The sequence below is a fragment of the Semicossyphus pulcher genome, unplaced genomic scaffold (assembly GCF_022749685.1).
Source record: "Semicossyphus pulcher isolate SPU_LCO1_2020_fin unplaced genomic scaffold, fSemPul1.0.p SCAF_7, whole genome shotgun sequence".
Taxonomy (NCBI): Eukaryota; Metazoa; Chordata; class Actinopteri; order Labriformes; family Labridae; genus Semicossyphus; species Semicossyphus pulcher.
The window spans coordinates 29,267,990-29,290,000 of record NW_027211748.1 but is presented as its reverse complement, the minus strand read 5'-3'; the positions used below and the strand labels follow the sequence as shown (position 1 = coordinate 29,290,000).

The following is a 22,011-nucleotide window of genomic DNA, read 5'->3' as shown; positions in this document are numbered from 1 at the left end:
TTTAAAACAAACATTTAACTTGTGCTCAGCATAACTCACTTTGTGTTACCTCATTTTTTAATTGATCATAACGAGTTTGTGCTTTATAAATGTGAATCTTTAACGGCAGAGGAAAGTTAGTTTTTTGGTTTATGCAGGATGGATCTGAATCACATTTTGATCTTAAGACATTTGATCCAAATAAAGAGATTGTTTACCTGTAATAGGATTTCTTGGTGGATAAACTTGAGTCTTGGTTTGAATGTGTTCAGTATTGAAGGAGGCATTTACTTGGAGCTGATGCAGATCCCCGAGGCCAAAAAAATTCTGAGGGACGCTGCACGGCTCCCACTCCAAATCTGTTTCTGCCTCAGCCAAGTGGCACTGCGTCAGTACAATAACCACAAGACAAAATGTGTTTTTGTGTTGTTTCTGGAGGCTTTGCAGGATCCAGCTCGAGGAGCTTAGGCTGGCAGAGTCGTCCTTTAAATCATTTCTTACAGACAGACCTTTATGTAATTTGTTTTGACAAGATTCTGTCACTTGTGTTTGCCTGCTTAATAGTTTCTTCTGTGACTTGTGTCTAATCCCTCTTTGCTCTTAATCTGGATGTTATGTCATTCACTGCAGACCACATGCACTGTACAAACTTCATATACATGCATGTCCTAAAATACACGTGAAGGGTTTTTACACTTTACTCTTATACAGTCTGTCTATTATTATATAAACTATTTGTACATGGAGCCAGGAGCCGATCCACACTGTTTAGACTGGGGTGGCCCAACTGGAGCACTGCAGGGGTGGCTTGAAGTATGTGTCCGCACCAATGACTGTATAAAGATGGACGACGTGTCTCCATCTGCTCTCATTGTACAAAATAGATGCCAAAATACCCCCGTGATAGGCGCTGCCATCTTGAGGTGGTGACATCATTTGGAGCCAGAGTTGCGCAGTAGAGATCGCTGTAGCCACTAACTACAACACACACTCAAATTACCAGAAAGACATCAAGGACCCCGCACAGCAGCGTATTTAACAGCAGAACAGGAGGCGGGCTTTATGACCTATACTGCTGCCAGTCAGCAGGGGGCGATAGAGAGGCTTTGGCTTCACATTTAGGGAGCTGTCATGTCGGCCATGTCTATGGTCCTCACACACACTCACACAGATGATAAGCAATGATGTACCCTTACTCCAGTATTCATGTCTACTTTGACTACTAACAGTAAAGTATCTTAAAGACTTTATATTCCTGCCTGTGTCTATTTTTTACTTTAAAAAGCAACATAACAGAGCGGCAACATATAAATCTTTGACGAGTAACAACTTAAAGTACTAACAAAAGGAAATGTGCCACGTTGAAATGCAAAGAAAGCTACCAGCAGCCTGTTGCAAAACAGCCCAAATAAGTCCCGCCTCCAATCAGATTTCTAGGGGGGCCCAGGCCACCCCTGTGGATCCGCCCCTGCATGGAGCCTTTAACAAGGTGCATTAGAAAACAGGTTAAAATTACATCTCAACAAAAATTGACCTTTGACTTCTAAAGGGGAATTAAAGGTACAGGTGTAAAAGGTTCAGTAATTGACAGAAATGATTCTTTACACTGTAACAGTCTGTCTTCACTCAGTCCTCAAAGACATTTGACTTAACTCATCCCAGTGAATCAGCAGTAACTCAGAAGTGATCCTTGTGGTATTTACGTATTCATTTTAAGTGAAACACATTTTTTGGAACACTTGAAGTTTTCATTATTCGTCACAGTTACATTAACTTATTTAGTCTAAGGAGTGCGGCAGCTGGATTGATTGATGGTTGATTGCTATAAGGGCGGGGCTGCAGTGCCGATCATGGCGGTGCATGTCCGTAGAAAAAAAAAGGGAAAAACAGAAATTAAAAGAAATATTTTTTATCTGACATTGATTTGAGGACACTGGGTCACATGACATGGAAGCTATTTAAAACAAAAAGGAGGGCATCAGTACAGGTGTTTTCATTTTCAATGTATCCAATTATCTGATCATTATTATTGTGTAGAGGACTAATCCGATATATTTTCCTCCCCCACAGGAGAGACTGGTGCTATCGGTCCTTCCACGTTTTGTAGTTTTGGAAATGATCAACGACATGACAAATGTAGAGGACGAACACCTCCAGCATCAGTTTCACAGAATCTACATCCACCGCTATGAGAATGTCAGGTGAGGACACCTGTTTGCTTGTTATTTTAGTCCTCTGTCAATCTTATTGGACGTTTGTGTGGACATATTAGTCCCGCCCCACCGCCACTCTTATTGGACAGCTGGGTACAAAGTGTCAGTGACAAGTTTAGCATGTTACTCAAAGTTAAGCATGAAAGTAGCTTGTGCAGGTGCTCACACTAAGACTATAAATACACGTCTTGAACTATTATAGCATAAATGGTTAATGCAGACTTATGTGACATCACAGGTTTACATGGATGTGACAAAAACATACGAGACATCTGCACAAAATGTACTGAAGCATTGAAAGAATAGCTTTGTTTGACACAGGCCCTCAGAGTTGGCACTTCTAGTAACTGTTTAGTTGGCCAGGTGGTGTCCTGATTAAATTCAGCCTCCGCTGCCACATCTAAGCCGGGTTACTAAGAAGCAGTTTACTCAAAAGCACAAGAGAGATTTAAACTGATACATCTGCAAATTTCAGCAGAATTTATTAAGGAGGGAGGAAAGTTTCACACGTATGCAGCTCAGATTGTTCATGGGAATCAGGACATTACTCGTATGTGCAGGTTAAATAATCACACAGAGTTTAAAATGCATTAAGTATCATAAATATTTTGACGATGACCTGGATATTAAAGTGACATTTCCATATTTTATTCAGCATTCTTTTCGCAGATGTTAAAGGCTTCACAAACCTCTCCACGACGCTGTCCGCGCAGGAGCTGGTGCGAATGTTGAATGAACTCTTTGCACGCTTCGACCGCCTCGCACATGTAAGTTGGACCCCAGCTCAAACCCAGGTCTTACAGATGGTTCCTGTACAAAGTTTCCTGTTACACCAGTGATTTAATATATTTAAACTGTAAGATCTCTCTTCTCAACCCGTTCTGCATTATAATCTTTGAATTTCCAACATAAGCTGCTTCTTGAGCCACACTTTTGTTTGGAACACACCGAGCCTACACACAGACCATCAAGTCGTCACACTCAGATGATCCAACAGTTTGTCTGCGTCACTTTGCTGATCCGACCGCTTTCTGCCAGAGTTTAGTAAAGATTAGGAAACTAAAACAACTTCTAGTTTATGAAAGATTATCGTCTGAACAAACATAGCTGCACTTCCTGAAGAATAAGGACGTTTCATTGGACAGAAGTCCCAAAGAAACAGGATTTTATAGAACTTTCAGTTTGAATATTCGTAATAGTCTGAAATGTTTGTTCCAGCAGCAGAACACAGCTTGTGTTTGGCGTCTCAGCTCCGACCTCGTCACTTCTCGCAGATTTAGGGCAGCGGTGGCACTGACAGAGCAGAGGGAGAGAACGGAGATCCTGCAGCTTAAATAGACGCCACATTGGGAGGAAGTGTTTGTCAGGCTCGAGTGGCCTTCCTGAGCTAGCTCGCAGGTGTCGCTCCATTTATGTAGATGATAAAAGTTACACATCAGAACAGTCTCACTCCGGGGACGTCAAATACAGCAGATTTTAGGACACAGTTTGATTCCTAATTAAATAAGTAAGCTAAGCAACGTACTTAGAAGAGTTACATAACGTGCAACCCAAAGTACCTTTTAAAATCTGCGTTTTGACCTTTCCTCCACACAAACGCCGTTTCAGGTCACTGAAAACTGATCTTTTGTAAAACTCCGGACAGGGTGAAGACTTTTAGGAACGTCTTTGGCTCGTGATGTGAGGCTGTGCGTCGTTATCTCCTTTGTGAGGCGACATTCCTTGCAAAATGATGGACGTGACAAAAACAGTGATGCTAACCTCGCTAACTGGACTTCTTACATGTTTACACATATATGTCCAGTTACTCGTCCACTATATTGAGGAGCAGAGGCGTCTAGTTGCACTACCTCTGGCTTTTTCAGACTTTTTACTGGCCGCGATTTTCTTTTTTTTCTTTGCATGACCGGGTTATATCGCCACCCGTTGGTGTGTGGTGTTGTGTTTTTGTGTTTTCGTTCTTTTTTTTTACAACCACGCTTGTGTGGACGGGTTTTTTTGGGAAATGAAGGAGGGAAAATATAACGTGTGCGTGCATACATGGCCTAGCATGCTAAGTCTAAAACTGATAAAACTGTGAATATTTTTCTGCAAGCTTTAGTATGAAATTCTAACCAAGTGCTGCTTATTTGATATCACTAAAACTAATCTATTTTGAAAGTCTAACAGGAAGTATTTTATTTATTATCTCTAACTTGAACTCTTCATTTGGAAAGTGTGATTGGATGTTGCGCCTCACGTACAAAAACCATCCTTGAGGGCGTCAAGAGAACGTGTTGATCAGGAAGACCAACTTTTGATTCATATTTAAAAAGCAGCATGGGATCAGATTTAAACCAAAATTCCCACACTTGGTTTTGTTTTCCTCTTTAGAAAACCGGACTCCGCTGCCCCCAGCTCATCTCTCTGAGCCAGCCTCTGAGGGCTCATGGAAGCTAAATAAAGACACCCCAGTAGTGGGATAAATATTTGATTCAAACATGAGAGTGAATAACTGATTGGACATCCACTCTGTACGACTCTTATGTTTGTCTGATATTAGATCGAGAAGCATTTCAGACCGTCACGCTTGGCTAGTCAGGATTTCACAGTGAGCGCGTTAATGCAGAACCGACCTGATACGCTGTCTGTGTTTCTGTTCCGAACCACACACGGTCTCTTTCGTTACACGGCTCTCCTGCTGGGAGATGAAATAAGTCGCCCAGTGTTTGTTTTGTGTTGTTTGCTGCTACACTGATGTGACTGTTGTGTTGCAGGAACACCACAGTCTACGAATAAAGATCCTGGGAGACTGTTACTACTGTGTGTCTGGTCTACCTGAGCCCAGACAGGACCACGCCCACTGCTGTGTGGAGATGGGCCTCAGCATGATCAAGACCATCAGGTACTGTCTCCTTCCACAGTGTTTGCATGAATGTCAAAGTTTTTAACTGTAGATGTTTACTGTGGTTGGTCCAACACTGAGACATGTTGACGACAGATAGCTGGTAATGACGCCCCTTGACTCTTGTTGCGTTATGATGAGTGTGTGCCTCTACACCTGTGATGCATTCTGCCCCCCCGAGGGGCTTAAAACTCCTAAGGGCCTGTGTCCACTAACGGTGTTTTTTGTGCTGGCAGCGCCTATTTTCTCTCCAAAACCGGTGCAATTTTCAGCGCTCGGCGTCCATTGTCTCTGAGCTCACAGCTCTTTTGAAACATCGTCGCGCTTGTCATTCACCGACCAATCAAATCAAGACAGGGCGGGACTTCCGATATCACCTTTGTCAACAACAGTGGCGGAGGAGACGATTATCCTTTCATTTTTTCCAAGGTACAATTTCCAGGTGTAGGTCTGCTGCTAACGCCAGGACACGATTCCTTTACATTGTTTTTATGTTTTCTTTGTGAAGTTTCTGTGAATAAATCAAATATTTATGCTGCGATCCAGACAACTTCAGAGTAGAAATGTTCGACTTCCGAACTGTGAAGTCTGGAACGCAGCATTTTTCCGACCGAATAGAAAATTGCTATGGAACGCCATTCAAAATCAGAGTTGTTACTTGTGAACTTGGAACAGATTCATCTACCCCGACGTCTCCATCGGAAGTTGGAAATTTCTACAGGGAAGTCCTGGAACGCAGCATAAGCATACATAAGCTGTGTCCCAGTCCGCGGGCTGCAGCCTTCGAAGGAGGCGGTCCACGGAGGAGGCTCCATTCATAGCCTGCGTAGATGTTAAAGCCCAACTGAAATGAGACGGTCTGGTCTACCCTTGCGTCACCAAACGCTGCTCCTGTTGCCAAGCAACAGGTAGCCAGCGGGCTAACTAGTTAACCTATTATTTTCGTTTTCTTAAACATTTGAAACGCTAGCTATTCAATCGAGTTGAAACCAAAAACTTTGATATTTTAAAGTGTATTCCTCGGCCGTTTAAAAGTCGGCCATCTCGATCTCGCACCCGATGGATCCTTCGCAGCCGGGGAAAAACGGAGGGAGCATTTGCCGGCCGCATCTGAAGGTGCTTCTGTGACGATTGGCCTTCAAATACGGCCTTCAAAGGCTGCGGCCGCTCGATTGGGACACAGCTATAGCAATTTAAAACAGACTTAACGGCCTGGGAGAGCGGAAGTGTTGCTAGACAACTTCTGTAACCTAGCAACAAGCACCAGTGAGAAGCGCACTGAAATTGAGATTGTGGGTGCTGCCAGCGCAAAAAACTCCATTGGTGGACACAGGGCCTAATTTAACTTCTTTTTTTATTTAAAGTGGTGTTCACGGTGCCTCTCGTTGCTGAAATAATACTTCATGTGATGCAAACTGGTTAGTTTACTTAAATATTTCCTTGGGTCAGTGGCAGATGTCCGGACTCGACCCGTCTTGCAGAGTTTGCGAGCAGGTTCTGGGGGAAGTCTGCCAGTGCTGAGGGCAGTCCAAGTCATAGACTCTATAGAACAAGTGGATGTAGCCCACTTCATAGCCCACTTCTCTCTAGATTTATAACCTCAGTAAACATTTTCCTAATGAGTTCATGGTCTCAAATAATAGTGTACAGTAACAACAACCCTGTCAACCAGTATAAAAACATAAATGACGCGTATCCACCCTCTTGTCCAAATATGGTCACTTCTGGCTCCAAAAAAAAACAAGATGGAGACGGTCCAAATCCTGAACCAATGGGTGACTTATGTGAGGCTGCGTTAACTTCTTTTACACAGTCTGTGGATTCTTTGCTGTTTGGTTTGAAACGTATTTCTTGTTGAAGCACACGATTCCACACACAGCGTTGTTTAACTTTTAGCTGTAGTTCCCCAGCAGGACGCCGTGCTGTTAGTCTGCTCGCAGTGCTGTTATCTGTACATTTCTCATTTCTCACTGCATTCTGTACGCCGGCTCTGTGATCTGAAAGCAGCTACTCTGCAGTATTTGCATTTGCAAGAATTTGCCCCCTGGCTGTGTTTGTACAGAACAAATCACACAAACAATTACAAGGTCCAATCGTATCACACATCCATGCCTCACCGAGACGAGGAGGAGAGATAATTTCTGTGTCATTTTCTTGAAATTACACAACAAGGATTTGCAGATCTCATAAGCTCATGACCCACAACTCATAACTGATGGTGAAATCTTCACTCCATGTGAAAACCACTGGGTACGCAGCAGAACTAAAGTCTCCAATCACTCAGTTAAAACACACAGTCGCTCTGCAGTTCTTTGTGAAGAGGTTCACAGACCCTGGAGAATGTGCTTTTAAAGCCTGAGGCGTTTTCAGTCCCGTTATCTTCTCTGTCGCTGCGGCATTTTGGTGCCGTCACAACACTTTCAGCGTGACAGAGAGGGAGGAGAGGAGGACTGATGTTTAGAGGAAATAGAAGGATTAGTGATGGATAAGCTGTGAGATTTGTGCTGTATACTATTAAGTCGATATGGTGAGCTGCCTACAAGCGATCACTTTGTGCTGCAAAAGTGACGCCTGGTGCATGTGGTCGAAACGTTAATTAAAAAAAATACAAATAAACCGATTCTAACAAAGACCTGCGAGTGTCTCTGTCAGCCGAATTTCAGCACTTTAGTTTTTTCTTGTACCCGCCTCATCCTACGCAGAGCATTAAGAGCAACATCATGGAAGGATGTAAACTTTACACAAGGTTTTTACTGAGACAAACTGAGACTAGAGAGGAGGAGAAGTTTGTGGACAAACTGACATGGTGATAAAAACCAAAGAAAGACACTGAATTTAGAAGTTTCTTGTTGGGGCGCTGGTTTAGCTCTGCAGTTTAATCATGCGTCCCATATAACGAGGCTCAGTCCTCGATGCAGCGGCCCCGGGTTCGACTTCCACCCTCGGCCCTTTGCCGTCTGTCATTCCCACCTTCTCCTCCCCTGTTTCCGTCACTATGCACTGTCCTGTCTCCCTCAATAAAGGCATAAAAAAATAAAGATTTAAAGTTATAATCTCAAAGATCTCAGTTTCGTTCTCTTTGGCGGCACCTATGGCGAAAAACGGTAAATGCGGTACTTGTTGCATGTGTGACGTCCACGGTCGGCTCCGGTTGTAACTCTTGATTTTCCTGGCTGACGCTCGCTTTCCTTTTCAGACTGTTTGCTTCATCTGAGCGTCGAGTTTGTTTCTTCTTTGGATTTTCACTTCTTGTTGAAGTTGTATCTGTAGTCAGGCAGCTCACGTAGCAGCCACTAACTTTTTCTTACTAGCTGAGTGAAGTCCTTTGTCGTGTTGAAAATAACAATGACATTTTTTAAAGACAAATGTTTTAGATCTGGTCTAATCATTTTAAACACGAAAGTAACAGAACTGACGAAGGCAGCGACAGACCAGAAACTCTCGTGTTCTGTAAGACAAAATTACTGTTTTTGTGAATGGAGTTTGGTGGCCTTGAAGAGAGCGATGTAACGGCTGTTTGTGGTTTCAAAAAGAGGACCTTTGTCCCTAAAGAAAAGGTCTATCTCTGTAGGGATCCTCTCTGTAATGTCAGACACTTAGAATAACAGAAGTTCATTCTGCATGGACTGCTAAAACAAACGATTTCCTGTGTCATTCACTCCCTCGCTGTGCAGACGAACATCTCTCAGTGTCGGCTGCCATCATGATGGAGTGAAACATGATAGCAGTGAACACTTTGCTCCACCGTGTGTCGACCTCATCCAACACTTTGGCGTCAGAGTGACTCAGTAGTCAGTGCTCCAATTTGATTACATAACATTATATCTACTCTTGTGAGACACGTATTTGTGTTCATACATGCAGGTTAATAGCTGCCTTTGTACCCATTTAATAACCTGAATTAGCTAGAAGTACTCTTTACCCTTTTTTTCCTTGATTTATATTCATTTGTTCGTGTTGACAAGAGGTGGGCTAATTAGGACTGAGCACAAACACCTCACAGAGAGCTCAGAGCCTCATTTATCAACAGCACTGATGCATATCAATAAGCAGTTTTAATATTAGAATCCTGAAGGTCAAACATGAGTACAGAGCAGCTGAATCATACTGGACTGAATGTTGGTTCTTTATTGATTTACAACACGATGCTTTTAAAGTTTTATTGTGGGATTTGGTGTAAACTGGTCGAGGTAAATACTGCGGGCTTCGGATGGAAATACAATAAAGCATCTGTGAGATAATATAAAAGTAAACCTCTGAGGTCTGTGGAGAATTAAAGTTCCAAAATGTTGGATTCAGCACACAGACTGTATAAAAAGATGGCCGACATGACAGCCCCTAAAAGTGAAGCCTAACCCTCTCTATCGCCCCCTGCTGACTGGCTGCAGTATAGCTCATAAAGCCTGCCTCCTCCATGTTAACAGATGGGACATGAGTCAAACTATAAAATCAAAATACACGTCAAACATGGTTTCTGTCATTATAGTTAGTTCTTATCAGGCTGATTTATGTCCAAGTGTTCATTTTCCTGACAAGTTTGCTTTTAATGAGTTATTTGATGCTATAAAAAGGGGGTGTGGCCTCATGATTGACAAATGGCGCTCCTGCAGAGTTCTCTTCCCGAGTAGGAGAGTAGAGGAGGAAACACTGCAGTCATTGAACTTTCCATGAGCGTGAATTTCTGCTGTTCTGCTGCAGACTGAGCCCACCTGAGGGCTCCAACACGGCAAGGACACAAGGTAAAGGTGGCTTCAGTTTTGTACAACGAAAGGAGGTGGAGACGCGTCGGCCATCTTTATATACAGTCATTGATTTAGGAGCATGTGTGCTATCTGGTGTTCATGGTCTTTTCTCTCTACCTGCAAGAGATCATTTCTTGCACTCACGGTCGACATTATTACTTCCTGCGATTAACTGTCACTTAAGCTAGCCAGACCACCAGACATGTCTCATATATCCGCTCATAGGACATTGTGGTTTCAGGCATGTGAGGGCTTCTTGTCATAAACAGTCATCATCATCGTCGCCACGAATAACTGCAGTTAGCTTGAGCTAATTTCCAGCCCCAGGCACTATTCAGCGGTCAACTAACTTTAAGCACCTGTCACAAACTCCCAGGATGCCTTTCACCTCACATTCATCACTGCTGTGTTGAAGCATGAACAGAGAGCGGGAGGCGGGGGATGGGCGTGACAGCGCTGCCTGCTCTACACAGACTTTCATCAGCTTGTGCTTTTATTGTGTTAAGGAATAACAAAGTATGAAATGAGAAACAAATTGAGGGTTGAAATTCTGCTGAGAATGTTTCAATGTTGTTTTCTGAGCTCACTGATTCCCGTGACCCGCGCTGTGCTTGTTTCTCTCAATTTAATTACAGCGTCTGTCTGTTGGCGTGTCGTGTGTTGTGTTTGGCCAAAGGTTAATTTCATGTATATTAATCTGCTGAATTTACACACACAGATACTGCATTGTGCACAGTTACCCCTGAATATTTTAGATTAAACATTTGCCCTTTAAGTCAAGGGCTAGAAGCTAAATATATTAATTTATTTCATTGATAAATATTCATGTTCACCATTAAATATTTATATTCACCTTCATACACCATAACTTTTTCAATTAAAAGATTAATTATATTTACAAAATAATACCCTACTATTATAAATATTCATTTTATAGGCCCACACCTGTGTTACCCTGGAGGCAGTAGCTCAGGCGGTGGAGTAGATAAGCTAGGGTTGGTGGCATAGAGTGTATAAAAAAGTGTATGTAGTCACTGCGATGTCAGCCATTGTTATAGGCTGTAGTAATGAAGAGTCTAATTTTGCATTATTTTCTTGGGGTGGGGGGTGGGGGGGGGGTCTTCACAAACAGAGCCAGACGTGACCATATTTGGACAAGAGGGTGGGGCCTATCTGTCTGATATTTACATGAACAAATCTCCAAAAGGCTCCAACAGCACAAACACGGCCTAGAGGTTACGTTCAGTGACTGAGTTAGCTGAGGGGACACCTAGCAGACAGCTAGCAGCTCCCAGCTGTCACTCAAAGAGGCCACGCCCCTAACGATGCATCACTTTAAGCCTGAGTGAGTTGTATAAAGATTCTCCCCGTACAGTTGTCATGAAGAGAGAAATGAGCTATAGAGACCCAAACTGTTTTTTGTACCAGGCTGTAAACATGTTTATTTCTGCTGTAAAGTTTAACATGGGGCTCTATGGGGACTGACTCACTGCTGGAGACAGCCTCAAGTGGACGAGAGAGGAACTGCAGTTTTTGGCACTTAAGTTGTTGGTCCAGTCTTTGCATCTTTTTTTGTTCCTGAGCAAAGCAGTAAACTTGAAACTGCTCACGGTGAGAACTAGTGTCATTCTTTGTCTTCTAGATATGTGAGATCACGTACAAAACACGACATCGACATGCGCATCGGGATCCACTCGGGCTCGGTGCTGTGTGGGGTGTTGGGGCTCAGGAAGTGGCAGTTTGACGTCTGGTCCTGGGACGTGGACATCGCCAACAAGCTGGAGTCTGGAGGGATCCCCGGGTGAGTAAACTCAGATTTTATTTTTTAAGGGGACGTTTTGCCTTTAACGAGTTTGTTGGACAAACAGACAAGAAAGAGAATTTCTTCAAAATATAAGTTTGAAGATAAGTGAAAGGGGAGTTTTCTTGTGAATGATGGGGCAGTTACATGTAATGGGATATTTTGTCTTTCTGCCAAACGCTGTCTGGATTTCTCTCTGATGTTCCTGTTTGGCCTTGAGACAGAGGGTGAGATTAGTGCTCTAACTGCTGGATTTAAATATCCTGCCAGCATCTGTTGTCGAGTGACGCTGTAACTCCGACCTGTGGTCTCTAATAAACCCAGTTGCATAACATCATCCAGCTGTGCCGTGGCAGGTGCCCGAAGAGATGCATTTCCCTGTGGTTGCTTATTGTTTGTATGGTGGGAGAGTTGTGTGTCAGATCCAGTATCTAAAGGAAAATGAATTAGACTTCTAGGGATCCTTAAGACCCCATAGTATGAAAAAGTAGGGCCCAGATTCAAAGATGGCGGAATCACGCTTTAACTGTGAAAGAACTTTGAGTCAGTCAGCTACTGGCTCCCAGCTCAAAAGATCACTTACAGCTACTTTAATGTTGGATTTTAAACAATGATAAGATAGATTGATCATGACTCTTCCCTCCTGTCCTGTTCCAGGAGGATCCACATCTCCAAAGCTGCTCTGGACTGTCTGAACGGCGACTACGAGGTCGAGGAGGGCCACGGGAAGGACCGGAACGACTTCCTCCGCCGCCACAACATCGAGACGTACCTCATCAAGCAGCCGGAGGAGAGTCTGCTCACCCTGCCCGAGGACATCATGAAGGAGGCGGCCAGCTCGGCAGACCGGCGGGCCAGCAGCGCCACCTTCAACGAGGCGTCCTGGAGCCCCGAGCTTCCCTTTGACAACATCGTGGGGAAACAGAACGTAAGTCCCGCCGCTGCTTGTGTCTCAGGTCATGTTTGCACTTTAACACACTGTGAGAAAACGTCTGTCTTAACTTGTTCAGTAACAAAGGATTTAACTGATCAGGAATCACATTTTTCAACCAGATTTGCGACCTGTAGACAGACTTTGATAAAATCATTTTAAACCTCTGCAGATGGTTTCTTAAGATGGACGTTTTTTCCAGTGCATGGGATCTTCTCAGTTGTCTTGCTTGTTCGTTGGTAGTTTTTTGTTTTCCTGGGAATGAGTGGACGGCTTTCTGCTGGGAGAGATTGTGTTACTATGGCGATGCATCACTGTATGTCTTCCTGCCTGTTTGTGAGGATGACGAGCTTCTGATTGTGCCGAACATTTGAACATCGTCTTCATCCCGCCTACATGTGTCTGCATCAATGTACGCTCCCCAGGAGGCGTCATGTTCACTTTCAGGGTGTTTGTGAAGAAAGAAGTATAATTTATCTTTTCTTTTCATATCAAAGGAGAGTGGAGGACGTGTGTTAACCCCAAAGACATTTGACCTGTCATTAAATCAGTTTTAAGTTGGTTCTCATGAAACAACAGTGTCCAGAGAGAAGGATAGTGTGAACAGTCACACCTCGAACAGGACAAACCATATTTAAAAAACTTTTTGCATGTTGATGCAATGTTTAAAGAGGTTTAAAGAGTGTGTTTGTGTGTGTGCACTTGGCTCACAGTGCCTCATGTTGACCCAGAACTAATTGTTACAGTAAAAGCATTGATTAGCCAGCAGGCTGACAGTAACAAATGTGTGTCTCCCTCTGCAACACTGAATCGTGGTGTGCAAAAGTTTTACAGGCGTCATGTGTAATAAGCTTTAACCAACAAGTCCTCCAACCAGAAGTACGTTTGCTCATTTCTTCTGATACTCATACGACTGTTTCTCTAAGTAAGATTTTTTTGCTGCTCCGCTTTACACAGAGCGATGCAGGAGTGACAGCATGACAAGCTGTAACCTTTACAAAAAGACTCTCAAACTGACAACAACCCACAGAACCAACTGTGACAGACGGGGAGAATGCTGATTGAAAAGGAGGGCAGCTCGACCGAGTGCCGGGCAGCAGGGCTCTGGTCTGTCGGCTGCTGTCAGTGAAAGCGCTCCAAATATCACTCTTGAACCGCACCACGATAAGGCTACGTTACATTCAATACGACCTGCTGGGCTGCTGTCCCACATGCCTTGGTGACCTGGGCTCTTATAAGTGAATATGACAAACTTCACTTTGTTTGGACATCTGAGGTTTTTTCCTCCTGATGCAGGAGTTTAGTGTGGCATGATGGTACAGGGGGCCATGGCCATCGGCGATGGATGACATCATTGTCAATCAGACCAACCCAAATGTCCTCATACCGAATTTCCTCTCACGTTTAAACTACTAAGTGGGTTTAGCTATGCGCATGATGGGATGTGTGTGATGTCACGCAAGTCAAAGTTGACTCTTGGTGTCACGCGGTGAAAGTCTTTCTTAGATGAAAGTCTCTTATTTGTCTGACCCAAACTTTTTATACTACATCAGCTAACTTCTCTCTTTGTCCCATAAGAGCCACATACATACTACAGGTCGCTAAATAATTATTAATACGGGACGATCCGACCAGAGACGGCGTGGGTCATCGACAGATGATCCAGAGTGTGATCTACAAGTTCAGCAGAATTTATAGCAATGTGATCCAGCAGTGAGCAGTTTATAATCATGCAGCGCAATGAGGACACCGATCTGTGAGTGCTTCTCAGGCTCCGGCCCTGACTCAATAGGGTCACGATCGCCTCCGTGTTTTGGTAAACAACCTTTATAAAGAATAAAATCCACATGCTGTGAATGAGATGAGCAGGAGGTGATCCATCCCATCCAGTCATCACCCGAATTATTTCTGATCTGAGTCTGCTGAGCGCAGGGAGGAGACAGGCTTTAGGAGAGGAGCAGACATGACACAGACCTGTGTGTGTGTTGATGCTCTGCCTGTCTCAATAATGTCGCAATCTGTCCGTATTTCCGCGTACAATTACTATAAAGTATAAACATCTTCTCCACAGGCTGCCATATGTCCATATGCTGTGTAGTTCATATATGTCACTGATGAACACCGAGCTGTAGAGGAGCTTCAGGCGGCATGATCAAACAATGTTTCATTTCATCTCATGGGATGCAAAGCCAGGGTTGCCAGGTCCACGGTTTTTCTGCTGCTTCTGAAGTGTTGCTGCAGGCGCAAGGTCCTGTGTGGTTACACACTTCGCACAGCCCATGCAACGGTTCTGACTCCGTGTATGTTTTGGAATGTCAGACAACAGTTGGGTTTCGACTCAAGGCCTGGTGCCGGTCCGCGGCCTGGGGATTGGGATCCCCTACTTTAAACCGTCTGCAGGCAGCTCTGCCAGAAAGAAGTTCTAGTGATCAAGGCGAGAGATGACGGACGAGACGTGATGGATCATCATCCTAATTGATTTCTCTTTCAGCGAATCGCTCTTCATGATGTTTAACAAGAATTTAAACCCAAAACAGTGTCACAACTTTCCTTCATAATCAGCCTCCTTAATTCTCGACTGGGAGCGGTTTGTGGTGTTTTCTCGCTTCAAACAGCGTTTAGATCACAGGCGGCTTCTGCAATGATTATAAATTACACGAGGTCCCCAGGTAGCACTCGTCCCATGGGAATAGGGCTGTAGTCTATTAAAATAAATACACAAGTCACAGCTCCAATTTTTTAATACCAACAAAGTCTTTGTTTTTTTACTTGTGAAATCCATTAATTATCTTTATTTTTCACCGGTTTTAAGCACTTAGTTCAAATTAAAACTCCTTCAGCACTAATTTACCAAAACAGCTTTGCGTCCTGACAGTGAGGTTACAATGTAAGACGATAAAGCTGAATATCCCAGGTTTAGCGTGCACAGCCTCAGATGTTGCTCCCTCTGCTGCAGCCACGAGCTAACGGTGAACTCTGCGTTACCTCTTGTGTATATACGAGGATGTGTGCAGCTCCTCCTCCTCTGCGGGCCTGTCAGGAGCTTATACATTTGATGTTACTCTGCGTTTCAGATTCAGAAGAATGTTGTTTTCTGAAAAGTGCCACTTCTTTGTCTCATGCACAATGAAAGCCTGTCAGGGCAGTCATTTCAAAGCGCCGCTCTTTGCATATCAAAGGCTTCTCCGAGGAGTTTTAAAGAGTCTTTTATGTTGTCGCTTGACTCTGCCTGGAGCCCAGCTTCTGCCTCTGCGGTGCTTTTCTTTCTTCTACGTCCCCGTCCTCCCTTCTGGTTGGTCTGACTCATTTCTCTGCATCACTGGATTGAGAGCGAGGTAGAATATTAGGCTGTGTGTGTCTGGAATCAGACAGACAGGACATAAACAAGGAATAGGAGTGAATAAAATGGAGACAAAAAGAGAGAGAAAGCTGTGTCCCAATCCAGCGGCCGCAGCCTTCGAAGGCCGTATTTGAAGGCTGATTGCGTCACAGAAGTGTGTCGAAGGCTGTCACAATTCGATGGCTCCTTCAGATGTGGCCGACAAATGCGTCCTTCGTTTCCCCAGCCGCCAACGATCCATCGGGTGCATCCTTCGCTGCCCAACATATCCCGAGATGCATTGGACGGCAGTTCAAACGGGATGGCGGACTTCTAAACGTCAAAGTTTTTTGTTTCAACTCAATCGAATAGCAAGTGTTACACAAACAAATTCTCTTTAAAATAAGAGGTTAACTTACGTGAAGTTAGTTATGCTACCTGTTGCTAGGCGACATGTGTGGCGTTTGGTAATGCAAGGGTAGACCAGACCGCGGATCGGGACACAGCTTGTGTTTGCAAAGTTGTGTGAAAACTTCACGTTCAAAGTCGAGAATCTCATTAATCATCCACAGAAACCTGAGTGAAAAACTTCAGTCACGTCTAGAAAAGGCAGTGTGTTGGCTTGGTCACATTTTGACTCAAATCTCCCCGGCAACACATAACAATGGCATATGTGACGATCAGTACAGCACAGCTTTGTCCCTCCTCCCTCCATCAACACCCAACACCTGCCACCAAAAATAAATCGTCGGCCCGCACAAAGTCCTGCAGACGGAAATGAAAAACTGCACGACTCGGCCCGAGGATGAATAAGCTCGACGCGAGTCCCTTTTTTTTAACTGCACTGTGTCAGACAGACAGGAAGAAGAATCAAACACAGCTTACAGACTTATATGGACAATAAGAAACCCCATGTACTGTAAACTGGTGCCTGCAGACCTGTAATAAAGAGTAATGACGGATGATTCACCTTATTAACGAGCTCCTTCATGAAACACTAGTAATCAGGAACAGGCCTTATCGTCCTATCATCCTGTGTTTATTGTATAAGCTTCTGATAAGTGACATCATATCCTGCTCAGCGCAGTGTTTGAGGGAACCATCAGGACTGATTGCTGTAATCAAACCCAGAAGATTTCTGTGAGTCCTGGATGACGAGCCCTGAAATCAAACCTCCAGCTCTGTGGCTGCGTGTGCCGGCCGAGTGGCTCTGTCTTTACCTCTTTCATGCTTCGCTGTGTGCCTGCTGGCTCCCATGATGCACTGCACTGTCACAGTGCTTTCCCCTCAAAGCAGGTTGTGTGCTTCCTCAGAAAACCCAGCAAGTCAGTGTGTCCGCACTGTGAAAGCAGGCCGGAAAGAAGTGGGTTCATTTTCACGTCTGCCTTGGTCCTGGGTTTCTGAGACGTTTGCTTTAATGTCTGCAGAAGAAAATATTTAAAACGATGGAAGGTGGCTCATCCAGTGGGCTCTGCCTCTATGCTCTAAGCTAATTCACTGTGCCTCCATTTGTACTTTACATTAGGAGATGACTCCCTCACCAGGTATAGCTTTTACCTGTTGGGTTTGTGGTTACTAGTCAGTCTGAAGACATTCCCTTGGAACAGATTTCCCTTATACTAAAGGATGCTGGAGGTGGAGGGTTATTAAAGGATCGATGAGGACTTGTTGCTGGGTTTGGCTCCTGGCTTTACTCCTCCATAACCCTGTTCAGGCCTGAGGTGGCTGCTGACTGATGCCTGACGTCCCCCTTGCTCCTCCATCGCTTAATGCATCTCCTTACCCTGCCTGAACCCGCCGTGTCATCATCGAGTCATGAACCACCTCAGTTCTGTACTCACAGTTTTATAGTGGCCTTTCTGGGAGGCTGCTGATTGTGGTTCTGTGGTGCTCTGGGCCGCTCCCAGCCGGCGTTGCCTCCGGGTTCTTCCTGGAAACCTCCTCATTCTGGTGGCTCAAAGCTCCTGTGTTAGTGCTGTTAACGCCAACACTTCCCCAGTGCTGAGAGCCTTCAGACGGGCGCTAACTGAGCTCTCAAAATAAAAACAAGTAAACAATGTTTCAAGTCAAACTTTATTTGTATAGCACATCAGCAGTCGGCCAGTCAGTGCTGAACAGACTCAAAGAATACAAACAGGTTAAAAGAAGACAAACTGCTCAAGGTGTCAGACTCAACTCGAGTCGAACGCCAACGACAAGAGGTGTGTCTTCAGCAGGGACTGAAAGGTTTCTAGGGTCTGAGCAGTTTTTACATGAACAGGTAAGCTGTTCCAGAGATTAGGGTTCAGCCACCGCAAATGCTCGGTTGCCACAGTAAATCTGTCTAGATCTGAGAACATCCAGGAGCATCTGATTTGTCGACCTTAGTGCTCCAACTGGAGTATGCAGATGCAGGAGTTCTGCTAGATGAGGTGGCGCCATTTAAAACAAGCACTAAAGGGAGGCCAGTACTGGTGTTATGTGATCACGCTTTCTTTTCCTGTTAAAAGACGAGTGCTGCATTTTGCACTAACTGCAGACGACGGCGGGACGACTGATCTCGGCCCACATACAAAGAATTGCAGTAGTCTAACAGAGCGGTAATAAAAGCATGAATAACTCTCTCGAGATCTTTGGGAGAGAGATTTACCTTGGCTAAGAGTCTTCGCTGGAAAAAGCTAGCTTTGTGTCAGGAACTGAGAGCTCAGGCAGAGCAGCCGGAGGACATTAGAGGGAAAACCACAAATCATTTCCCCATGAATAAGATCCAGTCTCATCAGTCAATAAAGTCATTAAGTTGCATCAGAAGAAGGGCATGAGTTGTCAGAAATAATCTGTCAATCTCAAGAACATGAACATATTTAGCAGTCTGTCCATAGTTGTCAAGACATTTTACTTTGTATTGCTGTGTTGGTTCAGATCCTTCGTTTGCCCTGAAGCGTGTTTGTCGTCTACATAAATCTGCCGTCCTGCAATCCTTTGAAGAGCACCTTTTCCAAACAAGTCGTGTCGCAGTGAATTAAACTTCCTGGCTCTGAAGTAGAAGTTAATCTGTCACACTACCAAACATGTGAGACATCCAGCACATGAAAATCCTCTGATATTACAGCACACGTCCCCCTCCACTTGCCCTTTTCCTGGCATCATATGTTGGCATTTCCAAGAGACAAACGTGTCGTGTTATTAATATGTATCATACATGTAACCACCATACTGCCTCCCCCCATATAACCACTGCTCCCGGCAACATCGCATCAACCGGCCAGTATACAGAAGAGAAATGTCAGAGGTGGAAGCACGTGACCTTTAGGCTGTGTGCTACTTCGGGAGCGTGCACGCCAAAAACAATCATGGCAGCACGGCTCATAACACCGTCCCCAGTGAGCCTGTGTGTCATGAGCGGATGGCTGAGAGCAGCGCACTTAGTGAGGTTATGAAGTGGCCTCTGAAGTATTAGATCCGGCTTAACGGTAAAGATTCACACCCTCTGTTCTGCTTTTATTCTCAGTCAGAGAGGAGTTTGTGTAACAGGGTTTACTTTGCATTTTATTCACTTGCCATTTTGTGATATTTATGTATGGTCACCTGATTTCTCATAGCAGAACACGTGAAGACACGTCACCCTCCTCTGCACTGCAGTGAGCCGAGATCATTTTAAATGAAGCTGATAACAGGGTCATATGTCAGCAGCATGAATTGGCCCTTGAACACATACATTTATTGTAGCCGCTGCTCATCGCGGTTCCATAAAATGCCGTCCATTTTCCTCCACTATAATGAGGCGTGTGTTTTTATCTGGCGCTGCTCCAGATATGTTAATGATTTGACACACAGGCCACGCTTTTTTCATTCATATGCAACACAGGTTGTATCGAGTTCAAGTTCAACTTCAGCTCAGCTCTCTTATTATCACTCTGTGTTGAGAGCAGAAATGGCCGGGTTACATTCAGTTTATACTCTACTCTGTCAGACGCTCATTCAAGCCCTAAATATTTAAGCCAGGACTTCCTGATTAATATTTCATTTTTTTTAAATCCGCTGAATTCACAAGTTGTTGTCAAAATGTTTATTTATCTGAAAGTGACACTCACAGAGTATATTCCTCTTTCCCCAAACAGGAAGTGTCAGATTCAAATTTTTAACCACATTCTCATTTCCAGCTTTTTTTCTTAATTTCACATTAAATTAGTTTTCAAACGGACGCTTTGTAACGACCCTGTCGTCTCATCCACACACACAAGACACCTCAAAGTGTCTGCTTGAGACGCACCAGGCTGTCAGGGATACAAACCAGTCCGCTGTAATCTAAAGGCCAGTTCAGATCAATGATTCGCAACAAGGCTGGATGCAACTGCCAAAAGAAACCCCCGACATCTGATCGTAAACCTTCTAGAACTGGGCCGTTCACATCAAAGCAACGCAACGCAGCTGACCATCTCCATAGCAACGATGCACTGACATACCCCACTACTTCTGTGTTAATACTATAATGTTAGAATTAGGCCCAGGTTACATGAATTAACTAGCTGGATTTCTGTTATCTGTTGGGGACAATGGATTGGTCAATCAGCAAAGGACTTTCAAACAGGGAACTGTGTGAAATGTTAGCAGTGTCTCAATTTAGCAGCTGAATCCTTCGCAGGACGCGGGCTATGAAGGATGAGTCTTTCGTAGCCTGTGTAGATGCTAAGGCTGAAATAAAGTGAGAAAAAACGTTTACATTTAAAGTGTATTCCTCGGCAGCCTGAGAGTCCGCCATCTTGTTCCAATTGACGCGCAATGAATCTCGTGATATTTTAGACCACGAAGGATGCATGAAAGAAGGAAGGAAGGAGCCTTAGAAATGGGACGACCTTCGACCTTTGTTGTGACTGTGTTTCCTGACCCTAACCAAGTTCTTTTTGCCTCAACCCCACAGACCGTTTGACTTTAAGGTGTTAGACAAGAAGTTGAGCAGTCGCTACCATGTCCATCTGAATGAAAGGTCAAAGGAGTGTGACCACCTCTCCAAGAAGACCTTGTCTCTTAACGTCTACTGACTTCAACAGCACTTTAAACAATAATCTAGATAAAAGGGTCCAGAAAAAACACGACAGCGGTTCCTACAGGGTCATGTTTTGAAGCGTTGGGCTCCTGATCGAGCTGCCATGTGACACGAATTGGCTTTGAGAACAGGCAGTCCAGAAACTACATAAGATAATTGTGTTTACTATCTGGCATTATCCATGAGATCTGTATCCTGGAACAAAATGTTTTGTACAATTGTATTGAGAGACTGAGTTGTTTGACTTGTCTGTGACTCTCCTGTCTTACAACTGATACTTGAAGCTCTCTCAATATGCAAGGATCTCCCTCCTGACAGTGATGAATGCAGCAGTTTATTGAGATTTATGAGGCATTGATGGATAACCTTCCAAACTACAGTCATTTATAATCCGCAGTTGTCTCTGATTACACTTAAATCTGCCTGTAATGGCAGCAGGTGATGGACAGAACGGCCTTAACAGGTGAAAAAAAGAAAAGATCCGGTAATGGAGATTTGTGATCATTTCTTTTAGAGTCTGAAAATGAACTTTTAATGATCTCTGTGTGACGGATTTCATGTATTAAAGTGTTGGATTAAGCGAGACAAGGTGAGACATTTGCCTGGCCGGAGATGTTGCGAGAGGTAGTGAATCTCTCTCTCTCTCTCTCACACATCTCCATCATCACACATTTCTCTCATAATCACTTTAATGGCTGCCAGCTCTGCCGGGCTCAGACACTCCAAAGGGTAATTTGTCCGAAGTTGCCACACGGCTGCCTTGACTCACGGCTAATGGTGGAGAGCTAATGTCAATGGCTGTGAGAAAATGACTCCTCGCGTGTGACCTTTATCACTTTTAGCTGAAGTGCTTCTCTTGGAAGAAAGTGACGTCTCCACCAGGACAGACAGGAGCTCACCTGGACTCACTGGAAGAAGAGAACGTCTTCTACTGAGCAGTTTTTCATGTTTAAGCTCATTCACGGCAAATCATTTGTAGTGCGCATTTTAGCATCTCGTACGATCAGCTGTAGACGATCTTCTTTTGGCAGTGAGCGAGCATCTTTAGTTTATGAGAAGCAGAAATAAAATGTTAAGGTGCTGTAGTGCAGACGAAGAGGACAAAAAGGGGAACATATT

General features: G+C 44.2%; 1 protein-coding gene across 2 annotated transcripts in view; it reads left to right on the top strand.

Annotated features, from left to right (window-relative positions):
- Nucleotides 1-22,011, top strand: part of adcy8 (adenylate cyclase 8 (brain)) — a 94,916-nt gene that overhangs the window by 38,496 nt on the left and 34,409 nt on the right. For both annotated transcript variants that reach the window (XM_069684523.1, XM_069684522.1), the window contains exons 3-7: nt 2,050-2,180; nt 2,848-2,959; nt 4,949-5,076; nt 11,461-11,619; nt 12,277-12,547. In XM_069684523.1, the coding sequence (XP_069540624.1) occupies nt 2,050-2,180; nt 2,848-2,959; nt 4,949-5,076; nt 11,461-11,619; nt 12,277-12,547 (801 nt within the window). The remainder of the gene's footprint in view (nt 1-2,049; nt 2,181-2,847; nt 2,960-4,948; nt 5,077-11,460; nt 11,620-12,276; nt 12,548-22,011) is intronic.